General features: G+C 32.9%; 2 protein-coding genes across 4 annotated transcripts; both read right to left on the reverse strand.

The window, feature by feature from the left end:
* Positions 1-39: 39 nt before the first annotated feature.
* Positions 40-2,804, reverse strand: LOC121784065 (serine/threonine-protein kinase STY13-like). The gene is made up of 7 exons (XM_042182250.1): positions 2,551-2,804; positions 1,809-2,158; positions 1,265-1,386; positions 981-1,186; positions 730-904; positions 484-618; positions 40-414 (listed from the first exon to the last, which is right to left on the reverse strand). The coding sequence occupies exons 2-7, from the start codon at positions 2,131-2,133 to the stop codon at positions 208-210; spliced, it is 1,170 nt and encodes a 389-aa protein (XP_042038184.1). The 5' UTR covers positions 2,134-2,158; positions 2,551-2,804; the 3' UTR covers positions 40-207.
* Positions 2,805-4,348: 1,544 nt separating this feature from the next.
* LOC121759506 (protein XRI1-like) lies at positions 4,349-8,004 on the reverse strand. 3 transcript variants are annotated; one of them, XM_042155122.1, is made up of 9 exons: positions 7,672-8,004; positions 6,695-6,750; positions 6,449-6,571; positions 5,881-6,008; positions 5,536-5,599; positions 5,367-5,457; positions 5,215-5,255; positions 5,043-5,126; positions 4,349-4,958 (listed from the first exon to the last, which is right to left on the reverse strand). In XM_042155122.1, exons 1-9 carry the CDS (start codon positions 7,686-7,688, stop codon positions 4,687-4,689), a joined length of 876 nt encoding a protein of 291 aa, XP_042011056.1. In that variant the 5' UTR covers positions 7,689-8,004; the 3' UTR covers positions 4,349-4,686. The 3 variants fall into 3 exon arrangements, with proteins under 3 accessions (XP_042011056.1, XP_042011046.1, XP_042011065.1); XM_042155112.1 differs by having other exon boundaries at positions 5,215-5,258; positions 7,672-8,002; XM_042155131.1 differs by lacking the exon at positions 6,695-6,750 and having other exon boundaries at positions 5,215-5,258; positions 7,672-8,002.
* Between the last annotated feature and the right edge of the window lie 16,906 nt (positions 8,005-24,910).

Raw genomic sequence — 24,910 nt, forward strand, 5'->3', positions numbered from 1 at the left:
GTGATTTATATTCGAAAAGAAAAGGAGAAATGAAGCAAGTACACAAACAAAACCATATAGTATTCCTTCCATCAGATAATTGATTGAAAAAATGTTTCAACATCTGCAGTATAAACTGCTGAAGGAATGATAACAAATGGCAATTATTTCCCAAAAAAAAAATAGAAAGATGAACTCTTTTCTTCACCAGCATAGCAGATCAAGCGCTCATGGGCCGCGAGAAGGCGCGAAGCAGAAGCAACCTGAAGACTGATCTTCGGGTATCATCCCGCCTCCTTTGCTAGTGTCGATTGCTTCTAACAACTTCACCACCTCGTCCATCTCGGGCCGTTTATCTGGATTCGCATCCCAGCACTTCTTCATGATGTTTGCTAGAGAGCTTGGACAACACCGGGGGATATCCGGCCTTAGGTTCTGTAGTGCACGAAATATGGATGTTACTTCGAGTCATAGATAAAAAAACCGCGAATTTGGAAGTCTTACTTGTCGAACGACAGAATGTAAAACATCAGCAAAGCTGTAGTTTATGTAAGGAAGATCACAGCAATATGTTTCCCACAAGCATACGCCAAAACTGTAAACGTCACATTTTCTGTTATAGGGTTTTCCATCCAGAACCTGAGAGATCAGACATACATAAATCTCAATATTGTTACACTAATTGAACAAATAATCATACATATGATCAATATTTAAAAGGAGGAATGCTTTAAACACGAGTTACAATACCTCTGGCGCCATATAGCCAAGAGTTCCCGTCTCACCGGTCATATCCTTGGGGTTCTGCGCTTCTACACGGGCGACACCAAAATCAGCAATTTTCAAAGTTCGTTCAGTATCCAACAACATGTTTTCAGCTTTGACATCACGGTGCACTATCTTCTTCGAGTGCAGATAGCTCAGCCTGCGAGTTGCATTGGACAGAGTCAACATTCACTGCAAGAATCTCGATTGGATATATGCGAGTAATGTGCGATTACCCTCGAGCTAGATCCAAAGCAAGTTTGACAACAACTTTGTAGGCAAGTTTCTTATTCCTATTCTTGTATAAGTAGCTCTTCAACGTCCCTCCGGATACAAATTCCACAAGAACACAACACGCCCTCGATGGAAGTGTGGTATAACCTTCAGAAGGGTTTTTCGAAGGAATCTTCAGATGTGAAGTTCCCATTGAAGCACCAACAAACTGTCAACAATGATAACATGATAAATAAAAGGACCGCCCCAAGAAAATGAGAAACTGAGAAAGTTAAGGGCAATATACTCTGGTAACGTTCGGATGGTCGAGCTCGTGCCAAACAGAAACCTCCTGCTTAAAGGACGCCCTAATTGCGGCAGTTTCAGCAGCTGTGGCCATGCCGTCCTCTCCCCAGTCCAACAACTTCACTATAAGACAGAATTGATATAACTTTAAAAACTCGAACAAGAGGAAACCGGGAGTTCACATTACTCAACAAGTTCAAATTTATCAAGATATGGCATCTTTATTAACATCAAGAGAGCTGTTTCACTTCAACAGTCGAGTGTGAACGCAAGGACTATCGAGAGTCTGTATAACGAAGCCCATTACAGAGGAAAGAGTCTCCTTTCTTTTGGAGGCCTAATGCAGGACAAGATATAAGAGACATGAAACAGAACTTATCCGGAACAACCAGAGAAGAACGATACGGTTCAAACTGCATAGCAACAAGCATCAAGTAACAAGACCATATCAACATCTCCACATATCCATCCCAAACAAATAAGGCAGACAAATAGTTAAAAAATAAAGGAGCATTGAATTCAACAAGCCAATGTTGTAGAAGTACCAGCAACATCACGAGAATTGTAAGTTCCGCGATAAACTGTTCCATACGTTCCCTGAGCCACCAGATACCGGATCACGAGCTTTGTGGGATCGATCTCCCACAACTCCTTAGGTGCCGTCTGGCTGCTGTGGCTCTCAATGTTTCTTGACCAAACTTGGCTTAGATGCTTCTCAAGCTGCACATCTAAGCTTTTGAGGTCGACTTTATCAGCCCGAAAAATCATGTTCTTGCTGCTATTGGACTCGGGGTTCTTCAATTTGGAAACCGCGTCCACATTACATGATCTTTCAGTTTTAGGCTCTTCTTCGTTACTTTTTGTATCCATATTTGGATAGACTCAGAAATTTCTTCTGCCAATTGATATCAAACAATCCAATACAATCAATAACATTAAAAAAATCGAATTGGTATAATTTCTTTTACAAAGATGAGATTTTTTTTCTGAATATCATCATCAAAAGGAGGCACCAATGCGATGAATAAAAAACAAGACTTGAACATTCATAAAAATGAGATTTTTTTTTGGTAAAGTGCTCCAAATACAACCTGAAAGGAAGAAGTCAGACGCAACAGCTGTGCTCAAAACTTTCTAGGATTGAAAATAGAGAAAGAAGAATGAAGAAAAGGATTTGACTTTTATATAAAAAAATTTAAATGGCATCACCAAACATTCTGGTTGAATAATTCATTGAACAAGTAAAAGTCAATGTTAATTTAAAGAAAATAACGAAATGAATAGTACCTTTTCAAAAGTCTAAAGATCGAATCAACGAAGAAATTCTGGTCAATAATCATATACTATATCATGAGAGAGGAGAGAGCGGTAAGTGCAGAGGGAGAAGTAGAAGAAAAAGAGGCTTAGAGAGAGAAAGGAAGAGAGTGAAACGCGCAGAGATTGCCTAAAATTGAGGTTTTCCTTATTTCCATGGTGGTAGAAATAGAACTTGAGAGAGAGAGAGAGAGAGAGAGAGAGAGAGAGAGAGAGTATTAATTCATTACTCATTATTACGACATTTGTGGTAAAGACAATTGTACATTTTGTACTGTTCCGTGCATCCTATTATTCCAACGAATTTAACTGTAAACGTGTTACGATTAGACGAAAATGCTCCCGTGCCCCCTACTGTTTTTGCTTTTATGCTATACATTAAATATTAAATACTCAAATAATAATATTGACCTTCACAATTTTGATTTGATTAGATTTGGAAGTTTTCCATTGATGAAGTTTACTTCAAATAGTAATTGTTATATCTTTTTGGAAGAATTAGAAATGAATCATAAATAGTCTTTTCCTTATTTTAGTTAGGATTATTTTTTCTTTGTTATTTTTTTCGTGTTTGTCATTGGCAGTTATGGACTAACGGTATGTCATTGGCAGTAACGGAATAACGGTTATATTTTAATATCTTCAATTAAGTTTGATGCTGTAAGATTTCGATGTCATTGACTATGACTATTAATTTTTGATACGACAAATTCACACAATTAATAGATTTGGATCAAGTCTTATTAGATTTGGGGTCTTATCAAGTTGAATAGTTAGAAACCCAATGGTTACATGTTGGATTCGGATAATCCATTAAAAATAATATAATTATTTTTATTTTCATTTTTAAAAAATATGCTTTAGTTTTATTCTCTAGGGTTGTGTGAATCGTGTTTAAATCGTATAAATCAAGTTTAATATCATAATCTTAGGCTTTAATCATTTAAATTAGGTTCGAGTCGTTATCGTATTTTGTCAACCCATATTATATTGTGTTGTTACTGAGTAGTGTTCTGGTTTGAAGATAGCGGGTCAAGTTCGAGTTCGTATTTAAAAATTGACCCGATAATAACCCAACCGCACAAATTGTCACCCTTACTAGATGTGTTGTTTTATAAAGCACATTTTGTGATTATTCCAATGAATCACTCAATCGTGAGTTAGTGCAAATAACAATATTGTCCCTATTTTTCACTTAAATAATATTATTACCAACAACAACAAAAAATGGTTACCGAACTTTTCTTTAACAAAACCAATTCCTTGCAATCTTATTCATGTTAAACAAAGCCCTTGCTTCAGTGTAATACAAGGATCTTACTTTAACATGAAATCATACGTGTAAGGATCTCAAATTTCTTTTACAAAAAAAATAGGAATCCAATGAACAAACTTAGTGTGTTTGGAAGGCCATGATAAAAATAATCATGGCCCAACAATACAATTGTAGTGTTTGGTAGCCTTATTTGAATAGCTATCGGCCCATCCAAACACTTTTCATAGCCTCCTCACTAAAATTATCTTTTTTAGTTTAATAGTTTAACTAAAATACTAAAATCTTGTGTCAGCAACTTCATAATTGAACGTTATCATACAAATGTTAATACTATCAAGCAAGTCACCTCTAATTCCATTTTCTTAGTTTGGGAACTTCCAAAGCTCCTGAACAAAACAGATTATTGTTTGAAGGCTTTTAGTTGTAAGATGTAAAACTTAGAAATAGACAAAATATTTGATAATCGAGTTTATAAGTTAGAAAGTGAACAGAAAATTAGGGAGCAGAAATCTTATTTTGTCAAACAATGATCAAGCTCTAAGTACAAAACAATGACTAAAAAGTTAGTACAAACATGAATTATAGGTTTTCTCACATGAGAAGCATACCAAATAGATCAAGTAGAGAGCTTAAAATCCTCATGTAATTCCCAAAGCATACAGAAAATATGTAAATAACACAGCTCTGCCAAGAAAAACTTGGGGAGTAGAGTAGAACCACATATTGACGTATCTCTAAGAGCAATACTAAGCATAAAGTTAGCACCTCTTGCAGCCTCATACAACTAACAGGAACGACAACAAACGAGCGTTCAGCCGGTAAAGGCATCTGTCTTACCCTCGGGTCCGAAGAATTGTAATGCTGCCTTCTCCGCCTTCTGTGCGGATCTTGGTCTTCCCGACAACAGGCTTCCCAGAAAATGCTGAGGTGGGGTAAGGAACAGAAGGGTCCTGCTCGTTTTGCTTTGACTTGGGTGGAGTGTGTATCCGCTTGTTTATGTCCTTCAAGGTCACATCTCCGTGCACGCCACATGGTTTGATGAAGGTGAATGGATAGACAACGGACGAGGCTAGCTTAGGAGGTGTGCGCATGTATGACTTCCTACCTGCATGTGTCGAAGATGGATAAAACAGAGATGCTTAGGGTTTATCCACCTGAATCATCATAATCGAACCAAAAGAAACATTACCTTTGAAAACAACAGTTCCTGGGGTATGGACTGGATGTTTCTCAACTGCATTAGCATCGTATTCAGGAGCAGAGTTGGGAAGCTCTGCAATATCACATTATCCATCATAAGGGATTAAAGTAGAAGATGCATATGTAGAGCCACAACTGAGAAACACGAGTGTCTAGTGTACCTCCGTTGTTGACCTGAACATCAGATGCTCCAGCTTCACCACTGCTGTTGATGGGAAAAGCTAGTTAGTGAAATCATCTATTGGCAACTGGAATAATGAAATTAGTGAAATCATCTCTTGGCAACTGGAATAATGAAATTAAGAAGACGTACGTATCCTCAGCGTTGAAATTCATCTCCTCATCATTGAAGCAATCTGCGATCCACCCTTCTTCCAAATACACGCCGCTGGATTCAGCAGGGCCTGCTTCAAATATCGTAATTATAACTAGATTCGACAAATCAGTCAAACTCATATCTTATATCTAAATAGAAAACGAACCTGCAAATCCATTAGCCCACTCTGACATATCAGTAATAGTATCTTCGAGTGAATCTTGCGTCTCCTGAGCATTAGATTGAACAACAGTGAACAAACTGCTTTTGGCTTAATAAACATGACATGCAGCTAAATACGCAGATTTATCATATCTAAAATTAACATAGCAAAAAGGATAAGAACATTGAATAACAAAGCATGACAATAGACTCGGACAAAACGTGACACTTGAGATGGAATTCACTTCTAATAAATGATTTAGGAGGTGGAGTGATACTTTATTCACATTTGGCAGCACACAACCTAAGGAAAGGAAATTCTCAAATGACGAGCATGAGGAAGCATCACCTTAGATCTCAGAAACATCTCATCATGGAAAGGAGGAGAATCGAGGACTTCAGATTCAAACTGTAGCCTACGCCTTTTTACTTGGAAGGGAGGCTCCCTGTTTTCCTCTAGCTCTTTCCCCATAACTTCTGCATTTCATTTAGAATGTATTGCAGGTCAATTTTGCATGAGACAAACCTTTTTCTTGGTTCTAATAGAAACTAGGTCGATTATGAAAGTGCTTTATGCATAGAACCATTTAATGCCTGAATAAAACATGATTCATTCAGCGGAATTTCTGGCAGTGAAGCTCATTTTCTTAAACGAAGAGCGTCCTGAACATGCATAAGCATTATTAGGACTGTAACCTCCAAACGTGGAGATTATGAATCACTTATTCCAATACATACTACTCTACTCTCTGGCACTGGTCTCTCAGTGTTACATCCATTGTCCTCCTTAAGTATTATAGATAATTTAGACAAGTAGTGTCATTCAATTGAAACAAAGAAAAGATTGAAGCAAACTAATCCCAATTATATAACAGATAGGAATAATGAGAAGGAAAATGTAAGATCAAAGATCCTACCATTGTTGGTTACATGGTAAGCTAAATCTCCACAAGCCTTAACCGGTGTAGTTGCATCATCAAAAGAACACGGGAGCTGCTCTTCGTTTTGGCTCAACCCATTCAGTAGACACGGAGGCATTTCTGCCAAAAGTAAGAAAACAAGCTAAATATCAATGCCTTAGCAACACCGACTAAATTATAGATTGGCTTCTTCAATTAAACATATCATGAAAGATGGATCTAGAGTAGGACAGGCAGATGCACCTATGTTCATATTATCTTCAAGACTGCAATCATCACCTTGCCAATCCCACATCTCACTAGTAACATGTGAATCGGTATGCACAAAAACATTAGTAACAAAATGATACATCCATCAGACTATTATATATGTGAAGAACATGATGCTGCAGTTTCAAAAGGGAGCATTCAACAGAAAGTGAGTTGGTAACTACAATGCCTTCACTTTACAACAAAATGTACACCATTCAGCACAACATTTCCGATCAAAATATTGACTATCTTGCAAATATCAACTAAAAAAAGCTCCAATGTTAAGACCCCATCAAATCATTCAGCAACATTCATTCTAGAAACACTAACTGGCTCTTCTACACTCGCGAATCAATAGACATATGGGGCGATCAGTTCACAACGAGACCACTTTGCCACAAAAATAACCAGAATGTACACCATTTCCAAGCAAAATATCGAATATCATGCAAATATTGACTAAAAAGAGCTCCAATGTAAAGACCACAGCAAATCATTCAGCAACATTCATTCTAGAAACACTAACTCACTCTTCTACACTCACGAATCAATAGATTCATGACACGATCAGTTCACAACGAGACCACTTTGCGACAAAAATAACCAAAATGTACAGCATTCAGCAGATTGAGTAAAACCTCACAGCATATCTAAGCAGAATGTTAACACACACGAGAAAGGAGCTCTAAAATTACGAAGACAACAAATCATTCATCAACACACAACCTAGAAGCATTAACTTGTTCTTCCACACCTGAATCCACGAACCAATCGCTACATCACGCGCCCAATTCATCAGAAATATCAAAACCCAAAACGCATTCACTACCCAAATCACATCAAAATCCCCAAAAGAGCAGACACTAAATCACAGACCCACAAAAATAAGATCAACAAAAAACGGAATGCAAAGCCTCCAACCTACACATAGCTTCCAAATTTAACCGAAATTCAAGGCGAACACTCACTTGCAATTGTAGTTCATCCTTTCCCCCGTTCTCCCACTCAATCGCTTGCCTCTGCAAATCGAGAAGAAAACAAAAAGGGCGCAGATTGTCTAATCGAACAAGCCACGACAAACGAAGACCATTAAATATAGCCGTTGAGTATATATGTATTCATGTATTAGAGCACAGTTTCTGATGAGAACTCGTCTGTAACTGAGAAATGTTGATGGAAATTCACCAAATTCAAAGGGGAAATAAAAAAAATAGCAAAAGATATCAGCTTTGAAAACTGACAGAAGCGAGTGATGTAGTGGGTTGAAACTGGGCTCAGTTTCCTTTTTTTCCTCCTTTTTTTCTCCTTCTTTTCTTCTATTTTTAATCAGATCTTAAATTCCGGTAATAAAAGATTATGATTTCTAAACTAGTAAACTCCTAAATATTGGGATTATAGTATATGTGATTCGAAAATCGTTGCTAATTATTAGGATTCATCGCATGTGTCCTGTGCTAAATACTAGTAGTGGGATTCGCTTAAATGAATTATATTTTTAACTAGTATTAACACTCGTGCTATGCACCCTACCTAAATGTTTCAAATTATAAATACAAAATAAATGAATATATAAAACCATAAACCATGTATGGCTATATCTTTCACCCAACTATTACATTAGTACACACAAAAACAAAATGCATATACAAAATGCACAAATACACACAAAGTGACAAATGACAAAAAACACTACACAAACATCTAAATTTAATAGAAGTTTTGTTTTATGGGAGATATATAACAAAGACACATTCAATAAAAACACGTGTAAAATGGAGAAAATCCTCTGCTGTGTTATACTATAACATAGCGTGGGTTGCTATGGTTAAACGTAACCATTATCATATGAAAAGCAGTATGATGGTAGAATTTTAAACACGTAGTACTCTAATTCTATTTCTCTCATTGTTTTTTCCCTATTTCTTTCCTTAATTAAATATCTGGTGGGCCAATGCAACTTTTTTACATGGAATAGCCTTACTACCAATAAACTTGTAGAGCTTAATAGAAATAAAAAAAATGAAAACAAATTAGAGAAGGTATTGCTTCTTATTGAATGGTTGTAGAGTTTGATCTACATAGTAATTATTTATAATAGATAAAATAAAATCAACTCAATTAGAATTATGTATACTAGATTTAACTGTAGATATATTTCCATAAATATTAAAAATAAATAATAAATTTTACTATTTTATATTGCATATGATAGTTTTAATATACTAAAGGGTTATAAAAAAATATGTAATAAATTAATGTTAAATTTATTTATTTCATTACAAAGAATTTAATTTTTAAAATACATACTCCGTAGTAAACATAATCCAAAAATCAAAAGTCAAAATTAGAACCTACTAATTTAAGACATAATCGAGCAAAACACCCAAATTTAAACATTTAAATATTAAATATATATTTAAATCTCAATATAATACGTAGTACATTAATTAATACCCAAAATAAAGCCCAAAAATTATGTAATACATAAATTAATAAACCTGCATCCTAAAAGTGGCATCCCTAAAAGCCTACTAAATTGATTACATAGTTTTATAAGAAGTACTAAAAGCCTACTAACTATTAAATAAAAATTTCAAACAATATACAATAAATTAATAATATTCTAAAACCCTAATGCAACATTTGACGCCTCCATCTCTCTCAAGCTTCTCTCTCCCTCCCTCCTTCCTCCTCCTCCTTAACCGGCGGCGGAAATCATCTTCCCGGCCAGAGCACCGCTCCTTCTTCCTCGCCGGCTCTCCTTCCACACAGCCTCGCCGCTCCACCCGCCTGTCGTGCCGCCTTACCCGCCGCGCCGTCGCGCATTCCTCCCTCGCGGCGCTGCCGCCTTACTTGCCATGGTCGCCGCCTTTCTCTCCTTCTCGCGGTTCCACCTCTTGGCCACCGGCTTGTGGACTCATCCACGCCACCCAACCGCCGTCACCGGTCACCAACCCCTCTTTCTTGTAAGTCTCAGGTATCGGGCTTGCCGGCGTACGAGTCTAGCCGACACCGCCATCGGCTCTCCTTCTCTTTATTCCGCTTCCGCCGCCGTCGACCCTCCTGCACCACCGCCGCCGCAGTAACCCATCCAGCATAGCAGCAGCGTCGCCGCTTCCCTTCATCTCCGGCATCTCTCTCGTCGCCTCACCCGTTGGCTGTCGCCGGATTCCAAGTAGAACCAAACCTGCTATACTGTAATCACAAAATAAGTCCACAAAATGCAGATTCTAGTCCATCTATTTAAAAGTGTTTCAAATCTTCTTCAAGAAGTTTGCATTTGGTTGGACTATTTGAGAAGCCACTATTGCTCCATATGAGCTGTTTTTTTTCTATCCAATGGTTGTCATTTCGCAAAATGACCAAAATGGCAAACAAAATAGCTTCACAATTTCCCGCCAAAAAGGGCAAATAAGTCTTTTCATTAAACTGACACTTTAGATTATGATAGATTAATTATGTTACAATGTTGTTAGCACATCTATAAAAGGGTAGAATGGGTCCAGATCGACTGGGTCTGGTCCCGTCCCGCGTGTTGTTGGGGATGGGGACGGCTCCGAACCACGACCTACACCTGTGGAGGGGTCTTGCTCCTTGGTCAGATCACGTGTTTCTGCATGCAAGGTCGCGCCGTTAGATGGGGTGGAGATGGTTGGGGGGTTGGGGTGTATGGTATGGTTTACGTGGTGTTTATTAATTTCAAACTATAAATTCATACTTTCTTCGTCTATAAAAATAATATATTTTTAAAATTTTCACAGCATAGTATATTACTCCATTAGGCGATGATTGCGTCATATTATCTATTAACATTAATTCAACTACCACTATTTTACAAATTTTATATATGCTTAATTCTAAGAGGACGAATAGAATATTTATTAATAAAGAGATATTTCCCTTCAAATTTCAACATTTAAATTGAAGTTGTGGTATAATGCAAAATCTTAATTAGAGAAATGATGATACCACATGCTTCTAACGATCTAGTTTGGAGTTTGTGAGTAACGACCTTCTGTCCTGGACAATAAATTGGGGCTTGTAAATATTACTATAGTCTATGGTAAATTTGCAGTTTCATAGGTTTAGATAGGGGATAGTAAGTTAGATATATGATATATTTATATGTTATGCCATTTAATTAAATGTTGATAGTATAGGTGTGTATTTACTTTTCTTAAAGCGACTACAAATTAATTGGTAAGATACTATAAATACAAATAAATTAAACTAAAAAATTTTACTAGCGAGTTTGAAATATTTTTAGTATTTGAGGCAATTTACAACTACATTTTTTAAACAATTCATTTATTCATTATTCATCGGTCCCACAACATTTTTTTACACTACTCCTTTGTAAAGAAACAACATCCATAATAACAATTTATATACATCAACAATCAGGGGATTCACTTTTTTATTTCTTATTTCAATTTATTTAACGTGCATTACAATTAAAATAATTTTTCAATTTGATTAAAATACGAAAGTATAAAATATTAAATTTTCATATACAAATTAAATACGGAGTACAATAAAAATTTAAATTTAATATTCAAATTAAATTCGCGTACAGGTCACTTATGTATACAAATTAATTTATTATGTTAAGGTTGATAAAATTATTATGTTAAGAAGACGAAGAAGAAGAAAAAGGAGGAGGAAACAGAGGAGAAAGAAAAAAAATACTAATAAAATGGGATAGACAAAAAAATAAAAATAACAAAATAATGAGAGAGTTGGTTTTAAACCCATAACTTTACGATTTTTAAAAGAACAATTACTATTAGAGAAAAATACTAATAAAATGGGATAGACAAAAAAATAAAAATAACAAAATAATGAGAGAGTTGGTTTTAAACCCATAACTTTACGATTTTTAAAAGAACAATTACTATTAGAGTAAGTATTATTTTTTTTAAATTCAAACAGTTTCCTAAATAAAAACATCAATATTTCAAATCGAACTCATAAATAATGTCCGAGTATAAAATATACCTATAAAAGGCTCTCTCCATATTGAAAGTATTATTACCCCAATTGATATGTAGAATCATAGTAATCATAAAATATAGTCTTTTAATTCACAAGCATGACTAAGAACGAGTTAAGTTTTCGTTGTATTAGTTAATTTTTCTAAAATTGATCTATAAAAAAATTCGATGTTAAGTACCTAGTAATTTTTATAATTAAAATTATTTTTATGGTTTCAAATAAAAAATGAGTCATGAAAGATGATCATTCAACCCCAGCGATTGGGCATCACGCCACACGGTGATTGGTGGCCAGGGGAGCTAGGGGGCGTGCTAAGGGGCGGACACACTTGGGGAAAGGGTGGGGCTTAAGCCCTTATCCAAAATATAATTTTTTGTTTTTTAAATTCTAAGTTCTCTTAAATTTTAAAAAAATCATCCATAGCCCTTACTAAATAAATGCCGTTGAAGACTAAATCATCAAAATATTACGACAGAAAGGGCTGAACTAAATTCGGGAAAAAAAGGTTGCAGACAAAAATGGAGAACGAATGGCTTCTGAATGATTGTGAGAAAATGATTCAATAATAATATAATACTATTTCTAAAAACCACCTCTAAAAAGGTTTCTAAAAAATTGTGTCGATTTATTTATTGTTTTAAAGTTTAGTACTAAAAGTTTATCTCAAAATTTGTGATTGTTCATTTATTGTTTTAACATAATAGTGCTAGTACTTATTATTCCTTACAAATAACCAACTGATTAAATAACGAATTGCCTATTAATTTTCCTTCCAAATTCATAACTTATTTTCAATAAATTGTGTATTATCGAAGTATAAATCTATGGACGGTGATCAAAAGAGACACATTTTTATCGGAGGGGGGAAATATATACTACTCTCTCTGTCACATTCTAAGTGACACATTTTGCTTTTTGAGATGTTCAATTCTAAATGATACTACTACATTTCTAAATATGAAAACATCAATCTCTCTACTTTTTCCACTCTTATCTTGTTCTCTTCACTTTACTCATAAACCAACATTACATAAAATCTCATGCCGAATTAGAAATGTTCCACTTAGAGTGAGACGGAATCATTTTTCTTTTCAGTAAAAGTCAACACATTTATCTCATTTAGTTTACCCTCTTATTTTATTGACTCTTCATCTCTCTACCTTTTTCATTTCCTACTTTATTCTTCATCTATTTAACTCACTTAACACAATTTTTTAAAGAGGGAACATCATTTTAGGTCCATGAACTTTGCCAAAGTATCATTTTAGGTCCGTGAACTTTGAAAATCTTATTTTAAGTCCGTGAACTTTGAGTTAGTTTCATTTTAGGTCCTTTTTACTATTTCCAAGTTTTTTTGGACGAAAATACCCTCAATACCTTAAAATATATATATTTTTAATAAATTTATCATATACTCATATTTTTTATAAATATCTTTACAATATATTTTTTTCAAATTTTCTAAATATAATTTGACCTTAAATATTATCACTTAATTTTGTGACATGCAAGTAAAATTGCTTTTGCAATTTTTTATATTAATTTTTTTAAAATTGAATAAATAACTTTTCTCTAATAATAAAAAATTGAATAAAGATCTTTTCTTGCATGTCACAAAATTAAATTATAATATTGAAGGTCAAATTATATTTAGAAAATTTGTCAAAAATATATTGTAAATATATTTATAAAAAGATCTTTATTCAATTTTTTTATTGTTAAAGAAAAGTTCTTTATTCAATTTTTAAAAAAATTAATATAAAAAATTGAAGAAGCAATTTTACTTGCATGTCACAAAATTAAGTAATAATATTTAAGGTCAAATTATATTTAGAAAATTTGACAAAAATATATTGTAAAGATATTTATAAAAAAATATGAGTATATGATAAATTTATTAAAAATATATATATTTTAAGGTATTGAGGGTATTTTCGTCCAAAAAAACTTGGAAATAGTAAAAAGGACCTAAAATGATACTAACTCAAAGTTCACGGACCTAAAATAAGATTTTCAAAGTTTACGGACCTAAAATGATACTTTGGCAAAGTTCATGGACCTAAAATGATGTTCCCTCTTTTTTAAAATTGCGAGTAAAAAAATGGCTTCATTAATACGGAATAGAGGAAGTATATATTCAGCCCATACTAGAATATTTTTCTGCGTCCGCCTCTGGGAGTGCTTGACATCCACCTTTAATGTCCCGATGACAGGTCTGGGCTTCACTGTTGCGGATATGGTCAAAATTACTTTGTACATATTTATATATGATGAAAAATTACTATGCCATAATGAATGGGTGTGATCCCAACTTTAGTTTCTATTATACGGGCTCGATAGATATGTTTTGAATGGTATTGAGCAACAATTGATTTCTCAACCAGAGTGACATTTGCCACAATTTTACAGTGGTTAAAATAAAGAATACGCCAATTTGTAATTGAGTAAAAATACAAGTGAAAATTTATTAGTATTCGTTTATTTGTCAGAAAAAAGTAATGTGGTTGAGAATTATGAATTATCAGAATATAACTATACAGAATACTGTGATTCATGATAAAAAAAAATACTTATTATTCGTTTGAAAATATCAAAGAAAGTTGTTAGGGTGTAATTTATAATATTTTCAACACTAACTTAAAAAATACTAGTAAGCCCAAGAAGATTGACTCTGCAGCACTGCATTAAAGTTCAATTAATCTGTATTTGTTTTCCGATTAGTCTGATTAATTTACACAGTAAGTCATTTATGATATCACACTGCTTTTGTTTTTCCGATTAGTATGTTTGATTTAGAGATAGTAGTAAATAATTTATGATACCACACTTATTATTGCACTCAACCTTCTACTCGAAAAAATATCTAACCCACAACGAATTTGGTAGTTGAGCATTCAATTGTGGTATCCATATTCCGTACTGTCAATTGTGTGTATTAGCATAATGATAGATGGTTAATGCTTGAGGTTAAAGGTCCTAGTTCAAGTCTATGGTAACGGTAACGGTAACGGTAACGGTAACGCGGCCTTAAAATTATGTTTATTTAACAATAAAAAAATTGAAACACCTTCAATTACTATTATTTTCACCTTGTAGGAGTATAATTTACATATAGCACCGACTTAGTTTAGATAGTAGAGGGTCCAAATCAATGTTAATATTTGTGGGGTATTTTATATTGATGTAGTTGTCACTTATTGGGACATGATCAATAAGAGGCTGCAAGAGAGAGATGATTAACATCTTAACGAGATAGACTATCTATAACTGATCAATAATTCAAAAGTTTAGAATATTCACAATTATTATAAATCTTATGGTATCCTTTTATGACTTTTATAGATATTTTAAATAAGACTATTATACGATGAAATTCAGTATGCGTTAAACAAAAACAATTAAAATAAATATATTTTTAGAATAAAGAATATGTCTTTTGTGATTTATCAAAGAACTTCCTTTATCAATGAACAGTATATATTTTTTGTGATTTTTATCTTTTAAATTGAACTACTGTATTTGATCAGGATGATGGTTATTTTCATTTTTTAATTTATATACTAAAGGTTTAATTTCATGATTATATAAAAATTTGCACAAATAATTTAGTTTGATTATATAATCTTCTTTATTCACAAAATTTGCCGTTATAGGGAAAATCAGAAAATTCTAAAATTTAGGAGAAATTTTAGAAAACCTCAAAAGTTCATGTATTTCCAGATAAATTAAGTTCATTTTTTTATTCAAGTGACATCGTTTTAGTACTCACCATTTTTTTTCTTTTTTTTTTCACTTCTGACGAAAACGTCAACTTCAATTTAAAGAAAAATTAATTTTGGAAAAAATTAAAAATTCATATATTTAAATTCAAAAATAAAAATTCTGAAAAAAACATTAAAATTCGTGTATTAACAGACAAATAATTCTTAAATTATAATTTTGCCTCTGAAACTATTAAACTGTATTCATATTAAAAAATTTATATAACAATAATGGGTTGTTATTGTTACAATTTCAACACTCTGGTTGAGTGGTTGTTGTCGTAGTTATGGCAAACTTATTTTATAATATTATCCATAGAATTTTAACAAGTTGCATGAATTTTTGAATTCTATGCACTGTAAAAAATGTCAAACTACATTTTTTTAAAAGATATTCTCGAGTGTTATATGAATCGCGAATAGTTGGCATTTACTTATGTCAAAATTGTAACTTCTCAATTTTATTTCTTCATATGCGTTAATCTTTTGAATAAAAACCATCCATGTAAATTAATTATAAAAATAGAAGATTTAATTTGTCGAAACCAAAATAGTTTAGAGTCCAACTTGGGCCCTAAACTGTTGTTGCACGTCTCGCATACGTCCATTAATTAATCAGAAAGAAACCATAATTTTCGTATTCCTATGTAAGAAAGCTGGCTGTTTGTGGCTTGGAATAAAATCCACACTATTACCTAGATTAATCACATTTTATAGTTTGACAAATTTAGTGTTGTATTTAGTCAACTTTTACTTTTTTTAATTACGTACGAATGGAATCTGACCCTTTACCAAAAGCCTTGGAGAGTGAAGACAATTTTTCGTTCATGATTAAAGGTACAAATTTGATAGTAATAATCTAAACAATTAGACATGAAATATTTATAGCAGTGGTGAAGTCTTGCTTTAAGTCGATTGGATAATCTAGTTACTAGTATATCATAATTATGATTAAGTAGCATCTCTTTTATGAAAGATCGTAATGTATAAATTAATGAATATAAGTTGTTACAGTGTTTTAAGGCTATGTTTTTGGATAAATTCATAGATGATCATGTAGTTGCATGATTTAGTAACTATTTATATTACAAATAAATTACGATTTAAAATTTATAAAATTTACTACTATATCTTTTTGTTTTTGAGGGCATACTCACTCTACTATTCTAATTTCTAAGCAAATACGAAATATTTATTATAACAATTTTTTTTATCAAAAATAACTTTTGTTAGAAAATCAAGTAGAAAAATAATTGAAGAATGATGTGTCACGTGGCAAACCAGGCATGCATGGACATTATCATTACAAATGAAGTTGTTGTGTGAAAAAAATGTGGGAATTTGGGAAAGCATACGCAAATCTCAAACATTATATTGTTAATAACCTTATAATATATGCATGATTAAATCTAATGTGTACTGTAGTCACGTGACAGATGAAAGATTTTATGCATATCTCAAGGAGACTATAGAATAAAGCTACATTAATTCTATTTACAACAATTTTACAAAGTATATAAAATTTAGCCAAAAATAAAATTAGTGGTAGCTTAGTCCAAGATTTAGTGTGCATCATTAATATTCAGGTTTTAATCCACTGTAATATGATCTTTAAATTTCTGTTTATTTAACTATAATAAACACATGAATTTTACTAAGTGGAGTAATACTAAGTACTAAACACATGCATGATCCTCCTCAGTATATATACTATAATGGAAGAGAGTAATATATCACTAATTTTGTTTTTATTATAAGTCGATTTAAATATTGGCTTGGATTCTAATCAATAATAATTTAATTTTTCTATAGCAAAATAAAGACCAATTAAGTTACTACATAATATTAATATTAATATGGCCAAATAGATATTTCTTCAAATAATTGCTAATTTCACCCTGCAATTCCAATCAGATATGTCCAGCTAGCTACTTCCAAACCCTAATGTATAGAAACCCATGAATAAATCATAATTGGTCTTAAAATAAATAAAAAAATGAATAAGTTATAAAATTGAGACATGAACTAATTAATAATCGAAGGTGAGTCATAATAAATCTAAAACTGAAATTGGACCACCTTCTTGGAATGAAGTTCCATCCCTTTAATCTGATTCTGAGCTGCTCAAGTTCCAATATAAATTTGTAACATGCATGTATGTTTTGTTGCGTGTTTGATTCATTTGGATCACATATGTCATTTTGTTAGTTTTTGTTACTAAGCAGAACAAAAACATACCACGAATGATGAAAGCAATCTCACATAACTAGCCAGCAATCCAAACATATTAAATAACTATATTGTTATACTATAGATATAATTGTTGACTATAACATTAAAATGTATTCAGACTTTTCTGGCAAATGAATTATTATAGATATGATTGTTGACTAATAAATCAAATAGTAAAACATATCTTGATTTTTCTGGTCACGTGATACATAAGAATCGGAATAATGAAGCATTGGGTTGTTAGAAATCTTGCTATGTCATGTTGCATGATAATTATTTTTCAAATTGATAAAACTATAATACAGTAATCAAGGGATGTTCATCTCTTAGTTGACAGATATTTAATATACTAGAAACTATCAGTATCGACTGTAATTTTTTATGGTATGTGATAAAATTGTTTCTTTTACCAGTTTCATTCTTAATTTACATATTAACTGGTATAATTGTTCTTGTATTTTGATAATTCTTCTTTTACCAGGGATGATATTAAGGTAAAAAAGAATGGATTTTGAGCAATTGTTAATTATGCAATAACCCTACAATATTTAGTGGTTTTTGGACAAGTACAAGAAGTGTAATAATGGGACAAATATTGCTGGTTACATCAGTTTGTTACGTTTGGACAAATCCTAACCCGAGCACAAATATTGTTAGCACACATTTCCATGAAAAATCAGTGAGATAAAAAGGCAATTAATATTCCTAAATTGTCAAAGCTGATATTTTATGCAACTAGGCTGGTTGTTTGTGCCTTGGACTCAAATTCCACGCTACTACCTAGATTAATCACATTTTAATATTTTTAACAACTCCTTTTTTTGTCTATTTCCATTTGTAATCACATCACTCCTTAATCCTTATCAAATTCAGTGTTATATGCATTCAGTCAACTTTTTATCAATTTAATTATATATGTGAATGGAATCTAACCCTTGTCAAATTAAAGTCTAAGTAGAATTTCAGTTATTTTTGAAGGTACATATTTGATTATTATCAATATCAAGATAGCAAGCCCGCAAGAATTATATTGTCAGATAAATATATATGTCATGTAACTGATTTAGTAATAACGAATATAGAGTGAATATTATTATAGTTAGCTCGAGGTTCCAGTGATAATTTAGACATCGAAGTTTCAAAGTCGATATAATTATGTGCCGTAACCTAAACCAAAAATCCTGAATCTCACAAAGTAAAAATACGAATGATGAATGGTTTGTCATGTGCCAGACCAAGCATGCATGGACATTATCATAACACATGGAGTTGTTGTGTATACGAATATGGGAATTTGGGAAAGCATACACGGATCGCAAACATTTCTAACAACTTTATAATATATAATTAAAATTGATGTATACTTTAGTCTGTGGAGAAAGAGGTGAGAGAGTCACGTGACAGGGGGTGAGTGTGCAAATTTCAAGGGACTATAGAATAAAGATTTCATTATATTTAGTAGAATTTGACAAAGTAATAAAGTTGGCCAAAAAATCAAAAGTTGGTGGATAGTACTGCAATTATTGAAAATTTTGACTAAAGTTTCTCCTTGGAGTAGTTAAAATTCAGTTTGCATTGATAATATTTTTTTGTCTAAATGGTAGAAAACATTAAACTTATGAGGAACTCAATATAATTATCTTGTAGTAATGAGTACTATATTACCAAGGAAGAAATGAAATGGCACTATTTTTTTTTATTATTATTAATGTCACATACATATATAGAATTGTACTACTAGTTCGGATAATGGTTTGGACTCAAATCTATAGGGTCGACCAAGGTACATGATATTAATATTAATACGATCAAATAGATATTTTCTCAAATAGTTTCTAACTACCTTACTATTCCAAAATCATATCTTACCATATACTTCCAAACAGTGGCGGATACAGAAATTTTACTCTGGGGGTACAAAATTGTACGGCAAATAATCACATCACCTATTAAAAATAAAATAATACTCACTATAAAAAAATTCGTCCACCCAATTTAGTTGAGTCGTGTTCCCTTTTTAGATGTCCCGACTAAGTAAAGTCGTTTTTTAGTAAAAAAAAATAAAACATCTAGTCACACTTACTTTATTTTTTATCATTTTATAATCTCTCTTAACTCTCTTACTTTATTCTCTTTTTTATTTTATTTTATCTTCATCTATTTTTGTATAACACAAATTTTTAATTTTTATGCCTAAAAAACGCTTTAATTAAGTTGGGACGGAGAGAGTAGTAGCGTAACCAAATTAACAAGCTTCATTTAAAAAATGACTACTATATCCACAAAACAGAATAATAAAAAATAAAGTACTACAAAAATGTACACGGTCTGGAATTATTTTAAAACAATCATATTAAACCATTAAGAATGTAATAAAATATAAATTGCAAACTACTATCACATAAGAATATAATTCAACAGAAAGAAAAATGCTACAAAATGCCATATAAACAATTAAGATTGGAAAAGGAGGTGGTATAGCTAACTGGAAAGAGAGAGGCGGCAAGAGGAATTGAACATGAGCTCGAAGGAAGGCGAGTGGAGCACTCAACCACTGGACCACTCATGCTATTGTTTAATCTTACTACAATTATGTATTAAGACAACAAAATTTGGGGGTACAGTCGTACCCCTTTGCTCCCATGTGGCTCCGCCACTGCTTCCAAACCCTGATGTATAGAACCCCACAAATAAACCCTAAATGACCCTTAAATCACATAAATAAATGAATAATCATATATAAAGAGAATAGTCATGAAGTAATCAATAATTGAAGATGAGTCATAATGAGTCTAAAACTGAAATGGGACCCTTATTCTTGGTGAGAAGTTCCATCTCTACAATATAATTCCGAGCTGCCCAACAAACCAAGTTCAATTATAAATATTTAAGATTTATGTTTTGTTGTGTGTTCTATTCATATGGACCATGAGTAAAAAATGATATGACAAAGATCATGTATCCATGTCATAATATGGGTTTTTTCCAACATGCATGGTGTTAATATGCAATTCAAATTCAATATTGTATGTTTGTTCATTATGTTTGGAGTTACTTGCTAATAATCCCTTCGCCCCATAATAGATATCACACTTCATTTTTGCACTCATTTTTAAAAAAATGATAATAATATTAAATATTTTTACGACCAAATTATAAGTTTGTGAATATTCCAGATTTTGCCATAGTTCGTAACAGTAGCAACCAATAGCCATTAAAAAATGAATACATAATTTGAATAAAAGTTTAAACAATGTACAAAAATCATTAAAAAAATTATTTTGAATATTTTTGCCACAATATTATTGTCTACTAAAATAGCACAACAATTCTTTAAGTTGTTGGTATTTACGACAATGCCACCACACAATCATCATTTCCATAATAATCAATTATTCAATTTGTATCGAATGAATGAGATAATTTAATATAGTATCCGCAGTTTACCAGTCTATTTATACAATAGATAATTTGGTGTTAGAGATATTATAAAAACCGTAGCGAGTCAGGCAACTCACTTAGTAAAAATACTGGCCAATGTCACTGTCATTCAATTATTAGTAAAAAATGATTAGAAAGTACTACCATGAGAGATTAATGCATAGTGTTATTTCCAAATCATGTAATAATTCTAAGATGCGGTTTTTTTAAGAGAAAAGAACTAAAAATGTTAGCATTATTGGCTGATCAAGGCATGAGCATGGGTGCATGCGTGCGTACGGTAAAGCTGCAGACAACAGTGGAGCTGTAGCTTGATCAAGGAGAAAGGAAGATAGCTTGATCAAGGAAAAAGGAAGATAGCCGTTGGAGGCGGTTATGAACTAGCTCAACAAACTTTCGTGAAGATCTCTTTCACTTAAGTTCTAGTATAAGTAGTTAGTTTGTTTACTCATTGTAGTGTTTGTGAAAAATCAGTTGTATACACTCACTACTCGATCAATAAGAGTTTTCCATTCGGTTTCTCAAAACAAGAGTTCATCTTCTACAAACTTGAGTTTTCTTTTGTTCTTCGTTTATAATCTTACAACAATGTTGATGATGGTCAAAGTGAGATCATTATTCCAACAAGAGAAAACACAGATGATGTAAGCACTGATCACATTCAGACAGAAACCTCAAATGCTCAAGGAAATCTCAATGATTATCAGTTGGCTAGGGACAGAACAAGAAGAACAAATATCAGGCCTCCGGCCAGATTTAGAGACACTGAGATGCTTTTCTATGCCCTTCACATAGCTGAGCAGCTAGAATATTCAGAACCAAGCTCTTATGCATAGGTCATTTCTAGTCCAGAATCAAAACAATGGATCCAAGCCATGAAGGAGGAGATTGACTCTCTTCTCAAGAACAAAACATGGGTACTTGTTGATAAAGCAAAATTCAGGAAAGTGATAGGCTGCAAATGGGTGTTTAAGAAGAAAATTGAGGCAGCTCAAGCTGACAACATCAGGTTCAAAGCTAAGCTGGTGGCTAAGGGCTTCAACCAACAAGAAAGTGTTGACTTTAATGAAGTATTCTCACATGTTGTCAAGCACAACTCCATCAGTCTTGTTGGCTATAGCAACAAAGAGAGATTGGGAGTTTGAGCAACTTGATGTCAAGACAACCTTCTTGAATGGAGACTTGGAAGAGACCATTTACATGGCTCAGCCACAAGGTTTTGAAGTCCCTAGATCAGAAGGAAAAGTTTGCATGCTCAAAAAGAGCTTGTATGGTCTGAAACAAAGCAGCAGACAATGATACTTGAAATTTGGAGAGAATCTGTCACAGCTTGGCTTTAATAGATCACAATATGACATCTGCGTTTTTGTAAAAAGACAGAAGGATAAGGAGCCAATATATCTTCTGTTGTATGTAGATGATATGTTAATATCAGGAAAGGATGTTGCTGAGATCAGAAAAATAAAGAGCAGCTCAGTTCACTCTTTGAAATGAAAGATCTTGGAGCTGCCAAAAGAATACTAGGCATGGACATAATCAGAGACATAAGTAAGGGGAAGCTATGGCTATTCCAAACTGACTACATCAACAAGTTTTTGAAGAAATTCAAGGTCGACAACATGAAGAGTACAACTACTCCTCTGGCAGTTCACTTCAAGCCGTCAAAACATTAGAAACCTAAAGATGAGGTAGGGAAGAAGGAGATGCAGCTCATTCCATATTCCAACATAATTGGAAGTATGATGTACATGATGATTTGTACACGTCCAGACATTGCTCATGCTATAAGTTCTACAAGATACATGGTAGATTATGGCAGGCAGCACTGGAGTGCTTTAAAGTGGATGATGAGATACCTAAATGGAGCCATGAATCTTGGAATCCTGTTCACTTCAGAAGGTGTCAGAAGGTGTAGCTGAGGGGGGTCCTTTGGTTGGGTACTGTGACTCAGATTATGCAGCCAATGTTGATACTAGAAGATCTCAGACAGGCTATATCTTTACTTTGTTTGGCTCGGGTGTTTGCTGGAAATCGAGCTTGCAGAGTGTAGTAGCGTTTTCTACAACAGAGGTCGAGTACATGGCCCTTACCTCGGCAGTAAAGGAGAGTAAATGGCTGCTTGGTTTGGTCTCAGAGTTTGGCATAGATCAGAAGTCAGTTGCTGTTCACTGTGACAACAATGGGGCGATTTTCTTGGCTAGGCATCAAATGTTTCATGAGTGTAGCAAGCACATGTACGTTCGGCTCCATTTCATTAGAGATGAAGTTGAGAGTGGGAGGATCAAGGTGTTAAAAATTGACACGGCCCACAACCCTGCAGACATGCTCACCAAGCCGTTGAGCAAAGATAATTTTGAGTATTGTTGCAGGCTAGTAAACTTGTATACTGTGGAATTTTGAGAACATCAGGCCATGACCAGCCAAGGTGGAGATTGTTAGCATTATTGGCTGATCAAGGCATGAGCATGGGTGCATGCGTGCGTACGGTAAAGCTGCAGAAAACAGTGGAGACGTAGCTTGATCAAGGAGAAATGAAGATAGCTTGATAAGGAGAAAGGAACATAGCTTGATCAAGGAAAAAGGAAGATAGCCGTTGGAGGCGGTTATGAACTAGCTCAACAAACTTTCGTGAAGATCTTTTTCACTTAAGTTCTAGTATAAGTAGTTAGTTTGTTTACTCATTGTAGTGTGTGTGAAAATCAGTTGCATACACTCACCACTCGATCAATAAGAGTTTTCCATTCGGTTTCTCAAAACAAGAGTTCATCTTCTACAAACTTGAGTTTTCTTTTGTTCTTCGTTTATAATCTTACCACAATAAATTTATCGTGACATGCAAATCATTATAAGACTTATCTGGTTATATTTGGTTAAACAATTCAATACGGTAGCAAGGAAAGGTGCGACTTTTCTTTACTTTAAAATACTCATATTTGTACTTTTCTACAACGTTCCCTGCATAAAAACCAATAAAATGCCATAAATTTAATGAAGAAAAACAATGAAGGAGTTGACAAAATAAAGTGGAAGAATATGAAAAGAAAAGTGCATAAAGTTTGAAAAAATAGAATTGAGGTTTGAACTAATGACTTAAAGTCAAGGGTACAAAAAACATACCACTCAACTATATATGGATCGTTTCAACTATACATGGCTCAATTATATATGGATCGTTAAAATTAACATATATTGTCTTTATTCATAAAAAATAGATAACCGAATAGTAACATTTCAATTATTACCAATGCTATACGATAATCTATTTTTTTTCATAAATAATTAGAATACTTTTTTTGATTATATCGATTAACTTGATAATTGATTTTTTCGTCATTATGGTTATTGGTTAATCGATAACCGTTTAATAATCCGTAATCACTATGACTCATTAAATTAAAATAAATAAATAAGTATACAAATGATTCAATCAAATTGTTAGCCAGCTAAATCGAATATTGCCGAGGTAGAACATCCATATCCATTCTACGATAGCCTATTACCATAGCATGATTTGTTAATCATTACGGAGGGAATTGTATCACGATATAGTTGACTTTTATTTACTTAAAAAGAGAGAAAATAAATTTACAAATTTGAAAAACTCGTGATACATGTATATTAACGTGGGTTTATCCTTGCTTCTTCATATACATGTATAAAGTTGGCATATAGTATAATAAAAATAATACTACTAGGTCTTAATTATTTTCTCATTAATTACGCGAAGCTCTAAATATTCTCATTGACAGTATACCAAAATAATTATGACAAAAGTTAC

This window comes from Salvia splendens, chromosome 2, assembly GCF_004379255.2.
Source record: "Salvia splendens isolate huo1 chromosome 2, SspV2, whole genome shotgun sequence".
In the NCBI taxonomy this organism is placed as follows: Eukaryota; Viridiplantae; Streptophyta; class Magnoliopsida; order Lamiales; family Lamiaceae; genus Salvia; species Salvia splendens.

Coding starts and splice junctions, on each gene's coding strand:
- LOC121784065 (XM_042182250.1), bottom strand. CDS start 2,133: ATGGATACAAAAAGTAACGAAGAAGAGCCTAAAACTGAAAGATCATGT. Junction 905..980: donor GCTTTGGATCTAGCTCGAGG/GTAATCGCACAT, acceptor TGCAACTCGCAG/GCTGAGCTATCTGCACTCGA. Junction 619..729: donor TTGGCTATATGGCGCCAGAG/GTATTGTAACTC, acceptor CTGATCTCTCAG/GTTCTGGATGGAAAACCCTA.
- LOC121759506 (XM_042155112.1), bottom strand. Junction 6,572..6,694: donor TGAAGATAATATGAACATAG/GTGCATCTGCCT, acceptor TACTTTTGGCAG/AAATGCCTCCGTGTCTACTG. Junction 5,127..5,214: donor TGTTCAGGTCAACAACGGAG/GTACACTAGACA, acceptor GTGATATTGCAG/AGCTTCCCAACTCTGCTCCT.